Below are 24,853 nucleotides of genomic sequence, written 5' to 3'. Positions count from 1 at the left end.
GTTCTTCTCAAACTATTCCATAGAATTGAAAGGGAAGAAAAAAAAAAAGAAAGGGAAGAAATCATCCTATAAGGCCTGAAGTGCCCTCTTACCAAAACCCAACAAGGACACAACAACAACGGCAAAAACCAATATCCCTGATGCAAAAACTCCCAACAAAAAAATACTAATAAAACAAATTCAACAGCATATAAAAAATCACCATATACCACCATCAAGGTGGTTCAGTCCAACAATGCAAGCGTTGTTTGATGTATGCAAATAACAAACATAATACATTAAATCAACATGATGAAGAAATACATAAAAATTATAGGATCATCTCATTGGATGCAGAAAAAGCATTTGATAAGATTTGACATCCCTCCATGATCAAACTTCTGAATAAAGTAGGTATAAAAGGATCATTCCTCATCATAATACTGTCTACATGTGACAAACTCCCAACTAAAATCACACTGAATGGGAAAAGGTGAAAGCATTTCCTCTAAGATTAAATAAGAGGACAAGTTACTACTCTCATCACTTGTATTCAATATACTGCTAGAAGTTTTAGCTAGAGCAATTAGGTAAGAGAGAGAAATAAAGAGCATAACAATAAGAAGGAAGTAAAATTATCCCTGTTTGTAGATAAGATGATTCTATACATAGAAAAAACCCAAAGACTCCACTAAAGGAGCTTAAGAACCAATAAATTGAATATAGTAGTGAGATATAAAATCAACATACAAAAATTAGTAGCTTTTTATATGCCAATAATGAATTTGCTGAGAAATAAATCCTGAACATAATCCAAGCCACAATAGCCAAGCAAAAATAAAAAACCCCAGGCTGGGGCTGTAGCTCAGTGATAGAGTGCTTGCCTAGCATGCGTGAGGCACTGGGTTCAGTCGATCCTCAGCACCACATAAAAATAAACAAGTAAAATAAAGGCATTCTGTCCATCTACAACTACAAAAATAAATAAATAAATAAAATAAAAATAAAAAATAAAAAAACCCTGGGATAGACTTAACTAAGGGAGCAAAAAAGCTCTATAATTAAATGTAAAACACTGACAAAGGAAATTAAAGAAAACACTGAAAGATGGGAAAACTCCCATGTTCTTGGATTAGAAGAATTAATATCATTAAAATGTCCATACTATCCAAAGTGGTCTACAGATCCAATGCAGTAAAAATACAAATGACATTCTTTTTACAACTAGACAAAGCAATCATAAAATTCATTTGGAAGGACAAAAGATCCTAAACACATAAAACAATCTTGAGCAAAAATAACAAAGCTAGATGCATCACAATACATGACTTTAGTTTGCTACAGAGATATTGTCAACAAAATAGCGTGGTAGAGCCATAAAAATAGACATATATACCCTTGGCTCATGGTGGAGATACCAGAAACAAACCCATGCATCTACAACCAATTCTTGTCAAAGATGCCAAAAACATACATTAGAAAAAGGTAGCCTCTTCAACCAATGTGCCAGAAAACAAGATATCTACATGCAGAATATGGAAACTTGCCCCCTATCTTTTACCCTATAAAAAAAATCAATACAAAATGGATAAAAGACCTAAATGTAAGACTTGAAACTGAGACTACAAGAAGAAAAGAGGGGAAAGACTTCAAGACATTGATACAGACAATGATTTTAGAACTAGACAAAGCAATCCTAAAATTCATTTGGAAGGACAAAAAAATCCTAAACAGATAAAACAATTTTGAGCAAAAAGAACAAAACTAGATGCTTTGTTAGGACCACTAAAGCACAGAAAACCAAAGCAAAAATTGACAAATGGGGTGACATAAAACTAAAAACCTTCTGCACAGCAAAGAAAACAATCAACAGAGAAAAGAGAACCTACAAAATGGGAGAAAATGTTTGCCACCTATTCATCTGACAAAGGGTTAATATCCAGAATATTTTTAAAAACTCAGAAAAACTTAACAATAAAAATAAGTATTCAATTAAAAAATGGACAAATGGTCTGAGTAGATACTTCTCAAAAAAATAAATACATTAAAAATTTTAAATTAAAAAGTACAAATGGACAATAAATATGAACAGATGCTCATTAAGCCATCGGGGAAATGCAAATCAAAACTACAAGATACCACCTCACCCGAGTTAGAATATTCATTACAAAAATAAATAAATAACAAAAAATAACATGGTGAAGGAGATGTGGAAAAGAAGGAACTCTTATATACTGTTGGTAGAAGTGTAAATTAATATAGCCATTATGGAGAACAGTAAGGAAGTTCCTGAAAAAAATAAAAAAATAGAACTACATGATAAAGCTATCCCACTCCTCAATATATGTCCAAAGGAAATGAAATCGGCACACAAAGAGAAACCAGTATTCCCATGTTTATTGTAGCACTGTTCACAATAGTTCAGATATGGAATCAATCCAAGTCTCAGAAACAGATGAATAAATAAAACATATGTGATACACACACACACACACACACACACACACACACACACAGGAATAGAATATAGCCATAAAGAAGAATGAAATCTGGGCTGGGGATGTGGCTCAAGCGGTAGCGCGCTTGCCTGGCATGCATGTGGCCTGGGGTTCGATTCTCAGCACCACATACAAACAAAGATGTTGTGTCCGCCGATAACTAAAAAATAAATATTAAAATTCTCTCTCTCTCTCTTAAAAAAAAAAAAAAAGAAGAAGAATGAAATCCTGTCACTTGCAGCAAAATGGATGGAACTGGAGGACATTATGTTAAGTGAAATAAGCTAGACCCAGACAAGCTCCGAATGTTCTCTCTCAGATATGGAAACAACAACCAAAAAAAGTGAACTTGAAAAAAAAATAGTAATTTCTCGGAACTGGAAAAAGGAAAGGTGTGGGGTGGGGAAGATGGAATGATCAATGCACACTTTATGCATATATGGAAATATCACACTGAACCCCATTAACATGTACAATTAATATGTTAGCAAAAAAGAGTACCAAAAGCCAAAATTGATTCTACTGTCAAGTATAACACAAAAGAACCAATAAAAAATAAAACTGAACAGAACTTTAAAAAATATATGTAAAAATTGGAACCTTGGGGGGGGGAAATGTTACTTAAATGGAATCATATAATATGTGATCTAATGAAATTGGCTTCTTTCACACAAAATTCCTTGGAAATTCATCTAAGATGTTACATATTCAATAGTTTATTCCTTTTTTTTTTTTTTTTTTTTTTGCTAAGTAGTATTCCATGACAAAGACTTACTATGTTACTTATTTTTCTGCAGTGCTGGAATGAACCAGGGCCTTATCCATGTAAGGAAAGTACTTTACCATTAAGCCACCTTCCCAGCCCACTATATTTATGTTAACTTGCTGAGACTGGCTTTACAATCATGATCCTCCTGTTTCAGCCTCCTAAGCCACAGGGATTACAGGCATGTGCCACTGTACCCAGTCTTATATTTATTTTAAATGGTTAGTAAATAACATTTTTTTGTAGTGCTGAGGCTTCTACCAAGGTCTGGTCCATGCTAGGAGAGTGCTCTGCCACTGAGCTACACCCCAACTCAGAAAACATTTTTAACAGCTCCATAATATTCCCATGGGTGAAAATGCCATGAATTTCCCAATTATTTCTTTATTGCTGAACTTGTAGGTTATTACTGTTAAAAATAAATGTACTGAATATCTTGTACACAAAGGGTTTCCTGATTTGTATTTTTTTTTTAAAGACAGATGTGTGTGTGTGTGTGTGTTGCTGGGGATTGAACCCAGGTCCTTGTTCATGTGAGACAAGCACTCTACCAACTGAGCCATATGCCCAGAACTCTTTAAGACAGACTTTAAATAATGGAATAACTCAGACAAAGTCTATTACCATTTTTTAGACTCCAATATAGGCTAGCAAATTAATTCTCCATAAGTTTGTAGAAATGTTCCACCAGTGTTCTGGAACAAACTGACCCCACTGTACGAGAACCAGCCCCAAGGTGCTGTGAGACTGAAGGAACAGATAGATCTAGGATTGCACAGAGTGCAAATATGGACAGAAGCATGGTCCTGGATAGAAGCAAGATGAGTGTATTCCTGCGATTTGTGTCAGAAGACAGGCTTATGAAGTTATCAGTGTAGTGGCACCTCCACCGCGCGACCAGCACGCTGGCTTCATACTAGAGGTTCGTAGCATAGAAGTTAACTAGTGAGATCAAAATAAACACACACAAACTCAAATTACCTTTTTCTTTGACCAGGTCTGAGACGGCTCCCTCCTCTGGCTCCTGCCTCGAGCCACCCAGTGGGGCAGAGAGATTTACACAGACTAGCAGGAGAGAGAGAGAGAGCACTCCAGAGAGTGGCCTTTTATTGGGGAACAAGAAATTCAGGGGAAAATTCCATCCAATGAAGGTCGAGGGGGACAGCATTCCAAGGTCAGGGTCAGTGATTGGTCTCAGGGTCAAGGGTCAGTCACACCCCCACAGGATGGGCTCTCACACCTAGAAAGGGTGGGGATTAGTACACAGTTTAGCCAGAACGCCTCACACCCAATCAGGGAGGTGCCCAATCACGTGCGAGAATGGCTTCCCACAGGCACCCCCTTCCTCCACAGAAAAGTCTTAACTGGATTCTCCAGAAATCTTCACCATGGCTGATTTTGGGGACTGTCAGCAAAAAGAGTCTCTGCAAATGAGTCCAAAGTAGATAAACTTCCTATTTTCGAGTCGCCCTGTTTACTTGGCCACTGGCCGGGAAGAAATCAGCACTCCAGGTGCTGGACACCCCCTTACTCATTTTTCACAAACATATCCAGTATAGTAGTTTGTAGAAATGTGTAAACAAGGCCTCTGGCCTTGAGCTGGGCTTCACAGAGATGTCTACATTTCTAAGATAAGAGAAATTACCACTTGGGCTCCATGGTCACAGCTGGCAGGGGGAGGAAAGAGAGGGGAGAAGAAGCTCTCCCCTTCTCAGGTGTTGTCCTTGAAGGGTTAACTTGCCCCAAAAACAGTAAAAGAAAAAGTTGCTTTTATGTGAACTTCTGCAGACTGTGCACTTCTGAGCCCCTCCCCTTACATGCTGGGTATAAAATTCTGAAACTACCCGAACTTGGGGTTCAGGGGATTGATTGATTACAGCAAAAACTGTGTCCTCTGAACCTGGCTACAGCCAAATAAAACTGTTTCCTGCTGTCTTGGGTGCCTTGCCTCGTCTGTCCCTACATCAGGTCAAAGTGACTTCATCCAAACTGGGATGTACCTGGTTGAGCTCTATCAAAACACACACACACACACACACACACACACACACAAAAAAAAAAAAAAACAAAAAACAGGCACATTTACTGTCCAATTGTAAAGTTCCACATCTCACTCTAATGGTTTTGTCTATTTTATAGTATACTGGGAAACCATGTGGAATAAAACTGACTTATTTGACTCAGGGGCAATCATGGTGGTTACATCTTTAAGATGGCTACAGTCGTGTTAAGCTGAATATACACTGTTTAAGTCAGCGTTTTGCTGCTGTGACTTAAAGACTTGACCAGAACAACTTTAAAAGAGGAAAAGTTTATTTGGGAGCTCATGGTTTCAGAGATCTCAATCCATAGACATCAGACTCCATTCCTCAGGGCTCAAGGTGAGGCTAAACATCATGGCAGAAGAGTGTGGCGGAGGGGAAGCAGCTCACATCATGATCAGGAAGCAGAGAGGGGGTTCCACTCTCCAGATCCAAAATATATACCCCACTGCCACACCCCACCAGCATCCAGCTACTACTCAGTTAGTCCCATCAAGGATTAATTCACTGATTAGGTGAAGGCTATAAAACAATCATTTCTCCTCCAAACCTTCTTGCATTGTCTCACATCACAACCAAATCATAACACACACAAAAAGCAATACAGAGGAAATGAAGAGATATTCCCAAATTACAAGTTACATCATAAATATATAGCTTGCATTCTACCAAAAACAATTCTCCATATTCATAGGAGAAACTATCATGTCTAAGATGTACTTGACCTGGGGATGTATGACCTAAGGTTATTTGGTATCATGCTGCACTCTTTGTGGCCAAATGATTGGAGGCAATCCGCTACACGGTACTTGCATGGTACAATGGTGGCCAGGAGATTTGACTTGTGTCTTCTCTGGATTTTTGTTGACTACCTCAATAGGCTGTATTAATTTGCTAGCATTGCTATGACAACATCTCACAAACTGGGTGATATAAAACAGTAGACTTGTATTTCCTCACAGTTCTGGAGGTGGAAGTCCAAGATCAAGGTGCTGGGTGGGGCTGGAGTCCTCAGACTTCTTTCCTGCCTTAGAGATGGCCATTTTCTCCATGTGTCCTCACGTGGTGTCTCTCTCTGCCTGTGTGCTTCTGCTGACTTCTTGTCCTTATCTCCTCCTAGGACACCAGTCAGATTGGAATCAAGCTTATGCTAAGGCTTCATTTTAACCTAATCACCTCTATAAAGACCCTATCTATAAATACAAATCACATTGTGAGGTGCTGAGGGTTAGGACCTTAACTTGTGAACTCTTTGCAGGGGGCAAAATTCAATCATAACAGAGACTTATTACTTCTAGAAAGGAAACAAAAATGAGAGAATCCAGAAAGTCCAGAATTGAAAAGACAAGTGATGTTTGGTGGATGCCACTGAGATTGGCTGTTTGGTCCATGCCATTGACATGTGGAACACACTAATGCAATACCCCTGTGAGCTTCATCTTCAAGATTAACCAACAGCTTAAATTAATCCAACTTATTGGGAAGCCTTGTTGTATTTTTAGTGATATAATAACTAAATTCAGAATAAAAACGGAATTCTAAAAGCATCTCATCCATACAGTACAAAGATCTCTGACACAGACATTCCTTCTTATATGGGCAATAGAAAACTTCTGGCCAAAGAGCTAATGTTTGATGGGCATGTATCCTATGTCATAAGGAACTCTCATAACAGGACATATTTGTAGATCTGGCTCAGGAAAGTGCAATAAGATTCAACCTGGAGCCAGCTGGGATGAATGACCAACACTATAGGCAACCAAATCCAGAGCCAAACCTGGGAGAGCCTGGGTTCTTGACTGTGGAGATGATCTTTACGATGGCTACGGTCGTGTTAAACTGAATATACACTGTTTAATCAGCTTTTTTTCTGCTGTGACTTAAAGACCTGACCAGAACAACTTTAAAAGAGGAAAAGTTTATTTGGGAGCTCATGGTTTCAGAGATCTCAATCCATAGACAGCAGACTCCATTCCTCAGGGCTCAAGGTGAGGCTAAACATCCTGGCAGAAGAGTGTGGCGGAAGGGAAGCAGCTTACATCAGGATCAGAAAGCAGAGAAGGGGCTCCACTCTCCAGATCCAAAACATATACCCCACTGCCATGCCTCACCTGCCTCCAAACCATCTGCTATGGTTACAATATCTCATGTGTTAGAAACTTAATCCCCAAATTCATACATTAATGAATTTGAGATGGAGTCTTTGGGAGGACATTTGAATTAGATATGATCAAGGGGATGGGGCCCCATGAGGGCATTAGTAGCTTAATAGGAAGAGGAAGAGATGTGTTAGGATGCAGCAAGAGGCCCTTACCATAGGCTGAGCAGTGCTGGTGCCATGCTCTTCCCAGCCCAGTCTGTTGTATTCAGTTATAGCAGCAGAAAATGGACTAAGAAACCATCTTTGCTTTAAGAGGCAATGGTTTTCAACAGAGCTGAGCATCTTCCTTGTTAGCTCAGGAGATCCACTGGGACCTAGGAGGAGGAAGTTGTAAATGAGGAGTTAGGCTTGATGGTTCTGCGGATAGCATTCACCATGACATGCTTCACTGAAGATCAGCTATGTAGGTAGACTGCAGGGAGCAAAGGTTAAACAGCAGGACAAATGAGTCCATCAACATATGTGACCAGCTCAATTTCATCTTCCCCTGCTGTTAAGGTATAGAACTGTAAAAATCAGCAACCAAACATGCTTAGCATTACTTGGACCCATACTTAAAGTCAAGGTAGCCCCAGTCCCTCTGAAGCGGCTGGGTTTTATACCATGTTACAAACATCTCACAAAGCCCTGTAAGAGCTGGCAAAACAAATGTAGTCCCATGAAATCAGGAACCTAATTATAGGAAGTATAGAACAAAAAACACTCTTAGAATGGGAGAAAATATCATGATACTTATATCTGACAGAGGAGTCATATCTAGAATAAAAATACTCCCACAAATCAGTAAGAGACAAGATAAAAAGAAGAATGAACAAAAGATTGTAACGGGAACTATGCAAAAGAAAATACCCAATGTTCAATATCATGTGAATAAGTGTCAACTTTGAGGGAAGGGAAAATTAAAAGCATAATGTGATACCAGTATACATCTGAAACTAGAATGGTTACAAAGAAAAGCATTAATTATTGGTGACTATGTGGACCAATCAGTATTCTCATGTATTGCTGGGAGAAGTATAAATCGGTACAGTATCTTTGGAAAAATATTTGCCAGTGCTTACTGAAGCAGAACATGCATGCATATATCCAATGATCTAGCAGTTCTACTCCTGGGTATATGGCCAAGAAAAAATGCTTATGTCTACAAAAAGATTTCCTTGAATGCTTGTAGCTAGCTCCTCCACTCATCAGAGCCCCAAATTGGAAACTACCTAAATGCTCATCAACAATAAAATGGGTAAATAAATTCTTGTATATTCACACAATGAACTTCTGTATCAATTATACCACAAACTAAGTGGTTTAAATTTATATATGTTCTTTCATAGCTCTGGAGGCTAGAAGTCTGAAATCAAGGTATCAGGGCCAAGGTTATTCTTTAGGAATCTAGAGGGCAATCCTTCCTTGGCCCTTTGTGTGTGTGTGTGTGTGTGTGTGTGTGTGTGTCTCGCTGGGCAATGAGCGCAGGGCATCACAAATGCTAGGCAAGCACTCTATTACTGAGCTTACCAACAATCTCCCTTCCTTGACTCTTCCAGCTTCTTGTAACCCAGGTGTTCCTTGCTTATAGCAGCACCACTCTAATCTTGGCCTGTCACCACGTGGCCATCTCCCCATGTGTAACTGTGGTATGAGCTGTCTGTTCTGTTGTCTTCTTTACTTTTGTTTTGAACTTCCTGAAATACTTGCAGCCAAAGGAAGAGACAATAAAATTTTTTTCTTGCTTCATATCAAAATTACTGCTTACACTTCAAGCTACCCTTAGAAGGGAAATCCATTGTTATTAACATCCAGGAAAGAGAAATGGTGGAAGGAAAGCATGAGAATTTCTACAAAAAGATGAAAACAGAATTAAATCCATTTAAGAATCTGGACACACCCAGAGATAAAGTCCTTAAATAGCAAAATGCTTAAGCTATCTTTCAGGAAAATCCTACAGACTCCACTTAGCGATCATATGAAACAGTCTTTTCAAGAACGGATATATGCAAAGTAGATCCTCTGATCAATGACCTTTAGAATGTCATGTCCCAGGCTTAAAGTTCCCAGAGCAGAACATGTTACCTCCCCCCCATTAGAAACATTTGATCTGTAAAGAGGCATGAAAACCACCTGTGCCTGCATAAAAGAACCCTCAAACTCCCTTTCATGCCATTCAATCAATAAGCAACTTCCCCCCTCTCCCCTCCTGTAAATTTGCTACTAGCAACTGACTGGGGAGGCAAATTTAGGCTTCTACTAGCTCTTTGTCTGTGACAGTGCAATAAAACCTTTTCTTTTCTTTTTTGAGATGGAGTTTATATGTTGTCCAGACTGGAATCGAACTCATGATTCTCCTGTCACAGCGACTATAGCTTTCTGACCCACGTCTAATTTAAACCATTTTCTTTTTGCAAAACTTAGTACTGATTTCTGTGCATATTACACAGTGGGTCCTTATTCCATATCAGAAGGATAAAGCAAACATCAGGCAATATTTTAGCTTACATGTGAAAGGCAAATGTCTACCAATCTCAGCTACCTGCAACTCAGCAAGGAAGAAGAGAACCTATTAGTCTTCAGGACTGCACATAAACTGCACCTGGGAACCGTTTCCGGGTTTTCAATACCCGATTCATAATCCCCAGGGGTGGGGCAAGGAACTAGTGTTAAAGGGGCTCTGAGGGTTTCTAAAGCTCAAACAAGCCAAGAATGAGCGCCCTACTGGCGAAGTAAAAAGTGGCGCAACAAACAATTTTGTAAACGAATACTTCTTGAAAAGATTTTCTCGGGAAATCTTATTAAAATAACCATGTAAAAAGGCTCATTTGCAACGTTCCTTTTCTGCAACAAGAAATGTAAGACCGGGAATTAATTCTGGTTATGACAAATGTGTTAGCGTCTTTAGTTATTTGCATTTACAATAATTTTACCACGGATGTAATTGAGAAAACTAGCACCTAAGACGCATTTCACAAAAAACAATGTAGCCAAAATTTACTGAGTACGTCAGGCGCCAAAACCCACCGAGGCTGCCAGTTGTGTTGCAATGAGATGGACAGTTACCCTAGGGACCTGTAGGACTGCACTTACGATGCGAGGCTACATCGTGTACGAACAGAGGAATGAAATGTTGTATTAAAATTATGTTCAACGAATCTGCTGTTCATTGTCATATATACGTTCTGCTGTCATATATACCTAATCAAAATTAATTAATGAATTAATTTTAAAAATTAAAAAAATAAAAAGACCCCGCAAAAAAACTGCAGAGCCCCGCCTCGCTGCGCCAGCCCCTCCCTCCCTCTGGCCCCGCCTCAACTTCCGCCCTGTCGCCCCGCCCACCCGCGTCTCCGGATGCTGCTTGGCCCGGCTCCATCAGCCTCTCTTTCGCTGGGCGCTTGGCCATCTTCCTCGCGGCCATCCAGCTTCCTTGGCGTGTTTTGTTTGCGACGCTGTCGTGTAACAGCGCGCTTTACGGTCGCGGGGACGGAGCGAGCCGGTGCCAGGGCCACTCGGGCCGGGAAGCAGGGAAGGCGAGCGAGGTTGATGCCCGGCGGCGGGGCAAGCGCGGCGTCTGGCCGGCTTCTCACCGCGGCGGAGCAAAGGGGAGCCCGGGAAGCATCGACGTTCAGGAGCGGCCCGGGGGGCTCCGGTGGCGGCGGCGGCAGCGGCAGAGGCGGAGCAGGCGGCCCCGGGCCGGGCAGCGGAGGCCCCGGCGGCCCCGCGGGCAGGATGAGCCTGACCCCGAAGGAGCTCTCGAGCCTGCTGAGCATCATCTCTGAGGAGGCGGGCGGCGGCAGCACCTTCGAGGGCCTGTCCACCGCCTTCCACCACTACTTCAGCAAGGCCGACCACTTCCGCCTGGGCTCGGTGTTGGTGATGCTGCTGCAGCAGCCAGACCTGCTGCCCAGCGCGGCGCAGCGCCTCACCGCGCTTTACCTGCTCTGGGAGATGTACCGCACCGAGCCGCTCGCAGCCAACCCCTTCGCCGCCAGCTTCGCGCACCTCCTCAACCCCTCGCCGCCCGCCCGCGGCGGCCAGGAGCCCGACCGGCCGCCGCTCTCAGGTACCTCCCGGAGCCGGATGGGCGGTGCGGAGAGTTAGACTGGGCAGCTTCCCGTCTGCGCTTCTGGAGCCCGCCCAGAGGGAAATAAAGCCCCTTTTGGAAATGATCAACCCCCAACCACTAGAGTAGGAATTCAGGTGGTAGCCGGATTACAAATTCATTACGAATTCATGGCACCGAGGATTATTTGTCTCATCCGTACAGGCCATCCAGTCATTCAGGTCCTTAAATAAGGTTCATCTTTCTAAAGGCCGTCCGGAGATGTGTATAATTAAACCTGTAGTGACACAATGGATCTGTCCCCGTTTGTGAGTCTCAGAGGAGTAAACAAGTCAATATTAAGAACCCGAAAAAGTTGTTGAACGAAAATACACATTAAGCAGCATGTAAGGACCTTACAGCTGCCTTCCTTGGACTGCTATGATGTGGTGAGGGTAGAGGATAGAAGGTTGTCTCAAGTTTACGGGCTTTGTTACAAAACGCAGGTTTTGCATTATGTAGAAAGTATGCTTGTGCAGCATTGGTTAGATGAGACGTAGGTTAGGTGCCAGGCTGCATTTTTAAATTTCTGCGGTACTGGGGATCAAACCCAGGGCTTCATGCAGGCTAAGGAAACAAGGTGTTCTTGCTTGCAGCCTTTCTGAATCTAAAACATTTTTGGATGCCTTCCTGCACTATCCTCATCTAAGAAGGGCAGCCTTTGTGTTGGGGAAGTTTGTGACTGCCCAGAAAGTGAATGCCACATCAGAATGTTTGTAATGGGGAATGGGGACAGTGTGGGATTTAGGTCAGAAACCCTTTGAATTCTGAAGGGTGTGTTATGTAAAACCCCATCCTCAAATACATGTCTAAACCTACACCTTGTTCCTACACTGCATTGTAAACAGGAGGGGAGGTAGTTGCCAGGAAAGGAATCCCCAGGATGTAATCTCCATGGCTCAGTTTTCTCATCAATAAAATTCAGATTCTAATAATTCCTAACTGGTAGTGTAGTTATGAAGAATAAAAGTACCTGTGAAAAGTATTACTCGTTATTGTCACTAATATATTTTTTTGAGATGGATCTGAAACTCTGGATTTTTTTGCCTCAGCATCCTCAGTAGTTGGAATCACAAGTGTGCATTACAGCACGTACCTATTGTTATCTTTATTCAAATAGGTAGGGATAATGCTTAAATTACACAGAAGAGGAAATGTTATTACCAGAGCTCCAGTCTTAGTGCTTCTCTTGTACATTTAGGGTAAGCATCTAATGGGCATAGTTTTAAAAAAGTTAAAAATCTTTTCAAATGATTTTGAGGTAGGACAGACAATGTATTTGGAAGTAAGAAGGATGGCTTCCCAAAATCAACAAATTTGCAGTCTGGTTGGGAGAACATAAAGACAGGTCAATAACAGCATGTACTAGGTGTCAAAAAAAAAAAAAAAGATGCAAGTAGCACAAAGAAACCACCTTCAGAACTGGAAAGATTCCCAGAGGAAAAGTGTGATATCTTTGCTGTATGTTAATTAGGGATGCAGGTAGAAGGGAAGAATGTGGTCCTGCCAGGTTATTGTTAAAGAATTAGGTCTATACAGAGAAGCTGAAATTTTGTCTACCTGGAGTAGGTTACATGAATGGGAGGGTAATCAAGAGGTAAGATTAGGAAGGTGGGTGGTGACTAGTTTATGAAGTGTTTTATAATGATGTAGAAGTTTGGGGTTAATTTTATGTATGTGAACTGGTCAAGTACTATGATAGATTTGTATTCTAGAAATAGAATTAAATGGCAAGGTGGGGCATGAATGGTGGATTAACAGGGGTCAAAACTGGGATGGTGCAAGGTTGACTGAAGCCAATAAAGAAGAGAATTATAGAAAATTGGGAGCTAAGGAAATCAGACAGACTGTCCTGTAGTTCAGGCAAGAGAGGGGGGACTGGAGCTGAGGGAATGCAGACTGGGGACATTGTAAGATATCAATAGTTGATAGATAAGGCTTGGGGAGCAGTTGAATATGGACAAAAGAGAACCTTCAGTCTTGTGGAGATGGTAAAGTTGCACTGTATACTGAAGCAGGTATGTTGCTACTGATGAATTTGCTTCCCCTGTCTCTTTAGCTTCTGCACAGTCAGTCTTAGAAAGCACTTCAGAACATTATAGTTTTTATATTTGTTTTTGTTTGCATATATAAGCTTTGGTCTTTGCAGGAATTGAGGGATTTAGAAAGCAAAGTTCTTAATAGATACAGAAATATATTTTTTTCATAATAGTACCACAAATCATAGAATTTCCAGAGGCTTAACTAATTACAGAGTTCACAGAGGTATATATTTCATTAACCTAAATTCAGTTATAATTTAGTTTATAAAAATTTGTAGGTTGCAGTGACAAGTAGCAAATACTAATTTTACTGGATCTGTTACTTTTTAAAAGTAACCATCAGAGAAATCATTGTACATCTTTGTTTACAGGATTTTTACCTCCTATAACTCCGCCAGAAAAGTTTTTTCTTTCCCAGCTCATGCTGGCACCCCCAAGGGAACTCTTCAAAAAGACACCTCGCCAGATCGCTTTGATGGATGTCGGAAACATGGGCCAGTCTGTGGACATTAGTGGGCTTCAGTTAGCCTTGGCTGGTAAGGAAGAATTGGAAGTTTGAGCATTTTTGTCTGTTTTTGAGATATTCTACTTAAAACAAAGGTCTTTGTAATCTTCATTGTGAAAGGGTTAGTTACCTTTCATTTTAAAGTAGTTTCAGTACTGGATTCTAAATATATGCCTTCGATCATCTATCCATTCTCCCGCAATGTAAAAAGAAGCAAGCATACCTTGTTGTTTTAGAGCTAGCTACACAGATCATCTCTGCAGTCTTGAAGTAGAGATGTTTTTCAGTAGGATCTATAGAGCAAAGGTGTTATTTGTGGATGATGCAGGGTATTTTTTTCTTCTTACTACTAGGAATTGAACCCAGGGTTCCTCTACCTCTGAGCTATATCCACTAATTCTTTTTAAATTTTATTTTGAGACAGTCTCACTAAGTTGCTCAGGTGGACCTCAAACTTGCAAGCCTCCTGCCTTAGCCTCCCTAGTAGCTGGGATTACAGGCTTGCATGTGCCACCACACCCAGCAGTTTGTGCTTTCTTAATTTAGGGGGGAAAAAAAGCAGGCAAGTTAAACATTAGTGACTACAAAGAGAAGATTTACCCTTTAACAATGACAGTGTTCATTAAATAAATTTTATTAAAAACCCACCAATTAGTTGACAATTTGCCAACTGAAAAATTTTTTCTTACATCTTGAACAATAGCCTGTTTTCTAATAACTTTTTGTACTTCTGTAATTTGGATTAAAAAAAATGCATCAGGATAATTTTGTTAGCATTTTTCTTATTAAGGAGACAATTGGGTCATGTCTAAGGCTTTTTTTTGGGGGGGGGGCGGTACTGGAGAGTGAATCCAGGGGCACTGGACCACTGAGCTTTGAACTCATAATCCTCCTGCTTCAGCCTCCCAAGCTGCTGGGATTACAGGCATGCGCCACCATGCCCAGCTGATAAAATTGAAATGTGGGAATTTAAAAAAAATATTTTGTGTATGTATATACACACACTCACATATAATCTGGCCATTTTTTTTTTTTTTATGTTGTAAAAAGCAAGTAGCTTTACCCCTTAGTAGCTTGTCCTTTCACTCTTCCTCGTGATGTCCTCAATTTTTAAACATCTCACATTTTAACCTCTTTCAGAACGCCAGTCTGAACTGCCAACTCAAAGTAAAGCCAGCTTCCCCAGTATTCTCAGTGATCCAGACCCGGATTCTTCTAATTCTGGATTTGACAGCTCAGTTGCCTCCCGGATCACAGAATCTTTAGTCAGTGGACCAAAACCACCTATTGAAAGTAGGTATATAGAGATTAATTTTATACTCTTGGTTTTATTTTATCAGCATTCACTGAAACTTTTCAGGTTTTTGAGACATCTTGTTATTTTCATTACTACTTTAACTTTAGTTTAATATAAAACTTCTAGGAAAATATCTATAGAGAGTTCAGTGAAATTAGTTTCTTCTTTAAAAAAGTTACATACAGTTTGATTTACATATCTTACATCTTGAAGATATAAATTCTCTGATTTTACTGAAATCAGTCTATTTATTACCATTACCTTCTCCACTTTAAAGTTTTACTGATTTTACAGCTCTTAATTTACTTTAATTCAAAGGAAGCACTTACTGAATTTGAAGTAATATAGCTGCACCTTTTGGTTTGACAGGCTTCCATGTTTGAGTGATGAAGGCATGTTTTCTGCTTCGGGATAGGAACATATTCTCCAGATTACAGTGCCACCATTAGTTTGAAACTTACACTGACTTGTCATACCATTTGGTTTACAGTATATATTTGGCATAAGTGGGTTTAATATTTGAAGTTTTATCTAGTCACAAGTGGACCTAAAGATTCATGCCACATAATGATTTATGTGTAGTATTTGCTCAGGCACAACTTTGAATTGGATGAGCCTCCAGGACGGTATCTGAAGAGCACATCACTCATAATAAGTGAGTCCGACCACTCACCAGGCATTTCTTCTTCACATAAGTAGCACTTCTCATGAAGTGTTAGACTGTTTATTTTCATAAGTGGTCCGAAGAGGGATTCAGATACCAGTCCTTGGGCAGCAAGTGATGGAATGGTGGAGATGTGTGTCAATTTTGTAGCCAGAAAATAGTCTTTGGCAACAAACTGGATAGCATAATCCCCAATTTGATAGGGACTAGGATGCATAAGAGAATAAGCCACCTTTGCCCTATGGGAAAACCAAAGAGATGTGTGACATAGGTTCAGCAGAAATCTAGCCAGAGTTTATTTTAGTGAGTGTATAACTTACAGGTCTACCTGTTTTATAAAATAGTTAAATATACTCAGTTCATTTTCCTGTTTTATGAAATGGAAATGGTATTTGTGAATTTGAGGATTCATGAAAGACTCAATTCATTTCAAAATGTCAACCAATACTTTTCCTATTCTGTCATTTCACCATACATAATTTGTCACTTCAGAGTTATTAAATGTAAAGCTAAAACTTGTACAAATCATAGTGATCCATGAACAGATTATTAGTGGCAATTAAGAGAAGAATGAGCGAAGATGAATAGTATTTCATCTTTCCATTGAAAAATGTACCACTCTAACAGTTGTGTCTTGAATGGTGGTCATGTGTGAATTAGAAGTGTTGCTCATAGCCCTGCTTTCTTCTCCAAAAAGTAATAGGTGTGTCTGGCATCATGCTGCCACATTGGTTTTTCATGTTCTTATTTGTATTCTGGATGAAATCTGACTTTCTGAATCATTCCTGCTTCACATTTTGAAGTGTGAGAGTTTTATCATGCTATCTTTTTAAAGGAGGCATTTGTGTACTTCATAAAGTAAAATTTATGTGTGGTGTGTCACATTAGCTCACTGATAGGCATTCAAATATCACTACTCTCATTATAGGCCATTTTCGGCCAGAGTTCATCCGTCCGCCACCTCCACTCCACATTTGTGAGGATGAACTGGCTTGGCTCAATCCTACAGAACCTGACCATGCTATTCAATGGGATAAATCTATGTGTGTAAAGAATAGCACTGGTGTGGAGATCAAGCGAATTATGGCAAAAGCCTTCAAAAGCCCCTTATCTTCTCCCCAACAAACACAGGTATGTGTGTATTCCATGTTTTAGTTTTAATCCATCATGAGTTTGTTTTTCATAAGGTGATAAATGAGCAGTACACCGAAATTGACAACATGAGTTAGCAATAACAAGTCTCAAAGGTTTTTGGATCTCTGAGGCTTTGTTTTACCCTTTCCCTTTTGGTCATTTCGCTGTGGTAGGGCAAGAAGTCAGGTGACTGAAAATGTTTCAACTTAATGATGAGTTTGTCTTTGACAGAGGTGAGGTAGGAGAGGCCTCACTTTTTGGCACTGTGCTCCTGCTCTGTACCAGCTGTGCATTTTATATACATCTTTGCATTAAAACTGGACAGTAGCTCTTTTGAGTGGAGTAATTTCATTTACCTCTGAGGTAAGTAAAATTATTAACATCTTATAGAGGGAGAAATGGCCCAGAGAAGGTGAACTAGCCCCCAGTACATAGCTCACTAGTGATAGATTTGAGATTAAAAATATTGCTTGCTATCCAGGGGCAAGACAAGATTGTGGGAGGTTTCTCTTTGGTGAATTTTATTCAGTTTGCACACTTCCGAGTTAGAGCTAGTAGGGGAGATACTGACATCTCCAATTCAGTTCATCATCAAAAGTATTTTCAATGTCATTTAAGAGTTGTTTGTAGTTCCTTTTGTGTAGATCATTCTGAAACACAGTTCACTGGGTAACATTCAAGTAGACAAGTAAAAGCATATAAAATTGCAAGGAAAAAGTGCTTATTCGGCACCTCCAAATTTTATTTTGTTGTTGAGATGGAACCCAGGACCTTATACATGCTAGGCAAACACCTTACCATTGAGCTGTGTTCCTAGGCTTGAAAACAGTGTTTTTGAGGAAACCTCTTGAAATTGCAAAATGTAGGTGTGACTTGCAATGCATCCTGCCCCCCTCCTTGGGTATTTCCATTCTCCGTCTGGGTAGGGTACAGCAGGGCAGGCATTATTTCTGATGTTTATTAATTCTCTGTGGTTTGTGCTTTTTGGAGACCAAATTGGTGATTAAGATTATTTCTGAGCAGGGTACATACCTGTTACCCCAGCTACTCAGAAGGCTGAAGCAGGAGGATCACAAGTTTAAGGCCAACCTGGGCAATTTAGCAACACTCTGTCTCAAAATAAATAAGGGCTAGGGATGTAGCTCAGTGGTACAGTGTCCCTAAATTAAATCCCCTGTGTACTGCAAGAAAAAAAAGATTGGTTTTGTTTATAACAGATGATAGAAAAAAAAAAAAAAAAAAAACTACAAAGGACTTAAGGATGATAAGACAAGATCCTATCCAACCAGACAATATTGAGTCTGCTTTCATGTCTAGAAGGAAACACTAGCCAATTTACAAGCTGTCTTGAATGTTTGTATTTTAGTATCCTTACACAGTATTAAGACATGAGGACCATGAGTTTGAGGGTAGAAATTTATGAAATTGGTGAACATGAGTTTTATACTTTTTTTGTGTAAAACACCTTTGTATGAAGGAAAAACAATTTCCAATTTGATTTAAAAATCTCTCTTTTTTTCCCTTAGCTCCTTGGTGAATTAGAAAAAGATCCCAAACTTGTTTATCATATTGGCCTCACTCCAGCCAAACTTCCAGACCTAGTGGAAAATAACCCTCTAGTTGCAATAGAAATGTTGCTGAAATTAATGCAGTCAAGCCAGATCACTGAGTATTTTTCTGTCCTGGTCAATATGGACATGTCTTTACATTCAATGGAAGTCGTAAATCGGTAAGTTTTCATATTTGATCTAATATGTGGGGTTATAAATGATTAAATGTCCAGGAAAGAGAAGCTGCTACAAAAAGCTGTAAAATGTTTTTTCCCCAGATATTGATCGTTTGCCTAAGAGAACCCACTTCAGAAATAATCTGAGCCTCAGTGTTTACTGCATGTGAATTTAGCATCCATTAATAAGAAATTTGAGGGTTGGATTTCAACATATTTCATGTTAATAGAACCATGAATGAAATATAATTGCTTAAACTTACTTCCCTATACAGTATTTGTTATCCTTATATAAATATAGATATTAGGGACTTTTTTCTTAGAAACTTAACAGCTGTTAATATGGAAAAGTACTAAATTGAGGTTGGCAAGAGGGCCTAATACTGAGAGCCCCCATTGGCTGCCCTGAAAAACTATCTTTGCATTGTTCATGGGTGCAGCTCCCCACTCGCTTCAACCACCTCCACTAGTATGGACTCCAACAGCTTTATTGCCAGAGTCCCTGAACACTAGTTTCCTTTTAACCACTGCATCAGATCACCAGTGTGCCCTACCAGTCAGACACTGGCCATGGACACTAGCTCCGAGAACACCACCAAAGACTTAAAGGAAAAGAAGTTGTGGAAGAGGCAGAAAATGAAAGAAACGCCCCTTAAATGAGAGTGCTAGTGAGGAAAATGGGGAGCTGGAGGCTGCCAATGAGGTAGATGAAGAAGAGGAAGAGGATGGTGAGGAACAGGATGGAGTTGAAGATGAGGAGGCTGAGGCAGCTATGGGCAAATGGGCAGCTGAAAATGACCAGATTGATTATGTTGATACCAAAAAGCAGAAGACCGATGAAGATGACTAGATGGTAAAAAAGGAAAAGTTAAAGGGCCACCGGGACCTATTCACCCTCCACTTCCTGTCAGAATCTAAAGGTGGTTGTCATTGAGTAGAGAGGCCCACCAAGTGCTCTCCATCACTTAATCAAAACCACAATGTGAATTTGCAACAGGGGAGGAAAAAAAGAACCAAAACTTTTCAAGGCCCTGCTTTTTTTTCTTAAAAAAAAAAAAAAAGAAAAACTTGTATTTTTCATTTACATTTTATATTTTTGTACATATTGTTGGGAGTCAGCCATTTTTAATGAACTTGGATGACCAAACCAGCCTTTGGAGCATTCTCTGCCCTACTTCTGATTTTACTTGTGGTGTGACCATGTTCATTATAATCTCAAAGGAGAATGAAAAAAACAACCTTGTTTAAAAAAAACAAAAAACAGAAAAACAATTTATTCTGAGCATTCCAGTAACTTTTTTTGTGCATGTACTTTAATTGTACTATAAGTAATTGGTTTGTATGAGGTGGTTTAAAAGGCCAAAGATAAAAAGGTTTCTTTTTTTCCCCCCTTTTTTTGTCTGTGAAGTTGCTGTTTATATTTTTGGCCTTTTTAATGTATTTGTGAAACAAAGTTGTCCAACAATAAACCAGAATTTTATTGGAAAAAAAAAAAAAAGAGCTGAGAATTCTAAGCATGCTGTCATGGAGATTCCTTGTGTTCTTCTCTCAGCTGTATGTTTTTCCTTACTCTGTTGTCACTGACCATCAGGGAAACATGTATTCCCTTCTAGATGTGCTCTATATGTTATTGTTTAACCTTAATTTTCCTTTACCATTATATTTTAGGTATATTATGAATTAAATGGGTTTGAGGGGGTTAGCTTGGGATCTTACTATTTTATTAGGTTGTTTACTTAATAAAATAGTAGATCCTGGTCTACTGGAGACACTGATTTAGGCGTCATAGTCTGAGCTCCCTTTCATCTGGTGTCTTGTTTGGATGACAAATTATATGGTCCTTCTACTCTTGCGGAACTCCATTCTGAGTGCTAGGCAACTAAGAGCACATCTTGGAACACCATTTTGTAAGTTGGAGACTTTAAAAATCTGAAACTAATGAATGTGTCCTTTAAAGTTGGACAATTATTTTAATCTTATTTGAACTAAAGAATGTGTTACTAAATTGGTGGAAGCTGAGCGAGCGTATGCATGTAGAGTGCCCTTTAAGGGACAGGAGAGGAAGAGAAGAATGAAGTTTCCAAAACTAGTCAGGTGCCTCCTCTTGTTCAAGCCTCTTTATTAAGACTCATTCTTCATTCAGTGGTTGAATCGTCTTTTGGACTGAGCTGTGTTCATAGCATTCTCGTAGCAGTTAGTGTCTCTACCAGACATTTGGCGCTTAGTCCAGGAATGACTGTATTTTGTTATCAATAGGATTCTATCTCCCTAGTGTCTTGGAATTTCAAGGACAAGTTACTGTTTTTGTTTTCCCCCAGCACCTATCATAATGCATTACCCTTGAGCATGGAACATACTCGTTATTTATAAAAATCTCAAGTGAGTATAGTGGCTAGGGCACTGTTTCCTTGGAACACTAGTTCCTTGGTGCCCTAAAGAAAGAAGTTTCAAGGTCAAATAAGTTTAGAATGTATTATTAATTTTATTTTAGAAATTTGTAGTTAACCCTAACGTGGCCTAGGGTTTCCCAGACTGAACAGAACTGAAAATGGAAGTCCTATCCCCCATACCATCTTTATTTCTCTGTTCTTTAAACATTCTACACAGTACTTAAAATTACTGGCCTTGGGCTTTAAGACTACAAACTCAGATTCATGCTCTTGTTACATCACAGCCAGGTCTTCCCTGCAGTACTTCCTAACATGTTCTGCTAATAATGCCAGTTCCAATCACCTTTCAGGAAGGTTTCTCTCCTTAGGGTTAAGTCATTTGCCCTTATATGGCTTTTTCCAAGTCTTTTTACCTTCCCCTCATTTTGGCATTTGGTGATATGTTGAACTGTTTGCATGCATATTTACATGTCTCAGACATACTGCCTCTGGGCAGCTATATGTAATAGAGCTTCCTGAATGTTAAATGAACACAGTAACTGCTCAGGTTGTTGGTGCTTATAAGAGGTGAGACCATGACTTATGATTCAGCCAGGAACCCTTGGGAACATAATGCTCAAATAAGTCATTAATGATTAATTGCATTGCATAATGCTAAGCATAGACTTAAAAACAGAAGTGTCACAAATAAGTGGCTGTGGTTCTTGTGTTTATTTGCTGAAGAACACAACTGGAAAACTGGATTATGTATCAGCAATTTCCACCATAGGAAACTTTATAGTTAACAGTTTTTTTTTTTAAATGGGTATTGGGGAGGGAACCCAAGGATTCTTTACCACTGAGCTACATCCCCAGCCCTTTTTATTTTTATTATTTTAAGACGGGCTCTAAGTTGCTTAGGGCCACACTAGTTTGCGTAGGTTGGCTTTGAACTTGTAATCCTCTTGCCTCAGACTTCCCAGCCACTGGGGTTATAAGCATTCACCACTACACCTGGTTGGTTTATAGTATCTTTTGATGTTAGCAAATAAAATAACAACCCATATTTTCTTATATGAAACAGATTGACTACAGCTGTTGATCTACCTCCTGAGTTTATTCACCTTTATATATCAAATTGCATCTCTACTTGTGAACAAATTAAGGATAAATATATGCAGGTGAGTAATAATGGGAATTTTTATAAATTCTATAAATAGGTGCTGAGAGGATGAGCAAACTAAAACTTTTTCTTTTTTCTTCCAGAATCGTTTGGTGCGTCTTGTGTGTGTGTTTCTTCAGTCCTTGATCCGTAACAAAATTATTAATGTGCAGGACTTATTTATAGAAGTACAGGCCTTCTGTATTGAATTCAGTAGGATACGAGAAGCCGCAGGCTTATTCCGGTTGTTGAAGACACTGGATACTGGAGAAACGCCTTCAGAGACCAAAATGTCAAAATAATACCTCACCAGAACTACCCAATTTGTTGTTCAACTGTATTGATTAGTTTTTAAAACTTAAAACTGAGTGGATTGCTTGGTCTTATACATATAAACAACACTTAATCTACTTTAAAGCAAAAGTTTTGCTTTTCCTGGATGACTTTTTCCTATAGATGAATTTTTGGTAAGAACTTGGACACAAAATGTTCTAAGTGTCTTGCTGATGACTCCATAGGAGGAATAATTATCCCAAATTACTGCAAAAAAAGTAGATGAGGTGTGTATTTTTTAAAAGAAATTTTAGCATTACGGAGCAAAGTGCCTGTTTTTGCTTCAAAGGCAAGCTACAGGCTTCTGATAAATCAGGAACCCAGTTTTCCTAAGGTTTCAGTGTTAAAAGTATCCAATGAGAGCAAAGACATTTTGAAGAAATTGTGATACTGTCATATAGTGAAGAGCAGTTGATTGTATCTCTTTGGCAGAACAAATGTTTGGAGGGCCTCTTAAAAACACGGGAACTCTTAGGACAACGTTATAGTAGGTGATATTGTTTCCTAGGTTTTTTTCTTCGTTGAGATGTCCTCTGTTATTACCCTAAAATGCATTTTTTTGTTTTGTTTTGTATTGTTTTAAAGGAAAAACAGGGCTTTGGGAGGGAGTGTCACCCCTAGGAACTGCTGTCTGTGGCAGGGTAGATGTGTGAGATGTACCAGAGCAGGCAGTGCATGTGTCACCCCTCATGTCACTTTGGACAACAGTGCCTTCCAGTAAAGTTCTTTTTTTACCAACTGTCATCTGATGCATTTTTACTTGGAGAAATCATGACAAATTCCTTTTACAGAACTACTTCTAAAGCATATTTACAGGGAAACAATCTGTTCAATAGGAGTTATCCTCTAATCCAACACTTGGCAAAAGTTAAAATTTTTTTTAAGAGTACAAGTTTCACACTAAGTCCATGCCTCAGATCCATACTATTAAATGGGTAGACTCACAAACAGCATGAAAAAAGTGAGGAAACAAATTAACCCAAACAAACAAAGATACTCCAATAACAGAATCTATTGACGCCACAGTGGAAGAAATGTCAGAGGAGTTTAGAATGAATATAGTTAAACTGATATGCGAGAAAAGGGACAAAAAAAAAGTACGGAGTGAAATCAGGGAGAAAATACAGGAAGTGAAAGATCATTTCAATAAAGAGAGATTTTGAAAAAAAAAATCAAGCAGAATCCTTGAAATGAAGGAATTAATAAACCAAATTAAAAATTCAATGGAAAGCATCACCAACAAACTAGACCATATGGAAGACAGTTTTAGGCAATGAAGACAAAATAGATAATCTTCAAATTAAAGTAGAACATGGAGAAAAGATGTTAAAGACACCATAAACAGAACTTCCAAGAAATATGGGATAACCTGAACTTCAGTCCAAATTTAAGATTTATTGGGATGAAGGAAATGAAAGGAAGCACAATCTTTTCAATGAAATAATACCAGAAAAACTCCCAAACATAGTTTGGGAAATGGAAAAATCAAACACAGGAGGCTTACAAGGACCCCAAATATAAAAAACTACGACAGACCCACACTAAGGCACATTATTATGAAAATGTCTAACATACAGAATAAGAATAAAATTTTAAAGGCCGCCAGAGAAAAACAACAGGTCACCTTAAGAGAGAAACCAATCTGAATCTCAGCTGATTTCTCAACCCAGACCCTCAAAGATAGGTGGTCTTGGAACACACACACACACACACACACACCAAGCTCTGAAAGAGAATAGATACCAGCCAAGAATATTATACCCAGTAAAATTAACCTTCAGAATTGACAATGAGATAAAAACCTTCCATAATAATAATAATAAAAAAGTTAAAAACATTCACAACTCTACAGAGCCTGCACCACAAACATGTTCAGTATGGCATTTCATGAAGAAATGACAAAAGTGAAAACCAGCAGAGGGAGGAATAACACTAGAATAGCCAATCAAAGGAGAAACTATTTCAAGTTAAAAACCAGAAATAAAATGACAGGAAATAAAAACCACTTCTCAATAATAACACTGAATGTACTTGGCCTAAACTCATATGAATCAAGATAGACTGGCAAACTGGATTAAAAAACAAGAT

The 24,853-nt window shown here is 39.2% G+C and overlaps 1 protein-coding gene and 2 long non-coding RNA genes across 3 annotated transcripts in view; 2 read left to right on the top strand and 1 right to left on the bottom strand.

The window, feature by feature from the left end:
• LOC139701757 (uncharacterized) overlaps positions 1-24,853 on the top strand; it is a 240,145-nt gene that overhangs the window by 157,073 nt on the left and 58,219 nt on the right. The window lies entirely within an intron of this gene.
• Positions 4,221-11,503, bottom strand: LOC114105366 (uncharacterized). Its single transcript, XR_003585000.2, has 4 exons — positions 11,368-11,503; positions 8,956-9,130; positions 7,600-7,760; positions 4,221-4,483 (listed from the first exon to the last, which is right to left on the bottom strand). It is a non-coding gene; the product is annotated as an uncharacterized lncRNA (long non-coding RNA).
• On the top strand, positions 10,808-23,509 carry Cnot11 (CCR4-NOT transcription complex subunit 11). The gene is made up of 7 exons (XM_027951800.2): positions 10,808-11,494; positions 13,947-14,111; positions 15,221-15,373; positions 16,970-17,172; positions 18,702-18,904; positions 22,355-22,451; positions 22,537-23,509. Exons 1-7 carry the CDS (start codon positions 10,975-10,977, stop codon positions 22,732-22,734), a joined length of 1,539 nt encoding a protein of 512 aa, XP_027807601.2. The 5' UTR covers positions 10,808-10,974; the 3' UTR covers positions 22,735-23,509.

Source organism: Marmota flaviventris, chromosome 14 (genome assembly GCF_047511675.1).
Source record: "Marmota flaviventris isolate mMarFla1 chromosome 14, mMarFla1.hap1, whole genome shotgun sequence".
Classification (NCBI taxonomy): Eukaryota; Metazoa; Chordata; class Mammalia; order Rodentia; family Sciuridae; genus Marmota; species Marmota flaviventris.
This window is presented reverse-complemented; position numbering and strand designations above follow the sequence as displayed.

What these genes read in the sequence shown, in the direction of transcription:
- Cnot11 (XM_027951800.2), top strand. Translation starts at nt 10,975, where the DNA reads ATGCCCGGCGGCGGGGCAAGCGCGGCGTCTGGCCGGCTTCTCACCGCG. An exon ending in ACCAAAACCACCTATTGAAA is followed by an intron (nt 15,374 to 16,969) that starts GTAGGTATATAG and finishes CTCTCATTATAG; the next exon opens with GCCATTTTCGGCCAGAGTTC. An exon ending in TTAAGGATAAATATATGCAG is followed by an intron (nt 22,452 to 22,536) that starts GTGAGTAATAAT and finishes TTTTTCTTCCAG; the next exon opens with AATCGTTTGGTGCGTCTTGT.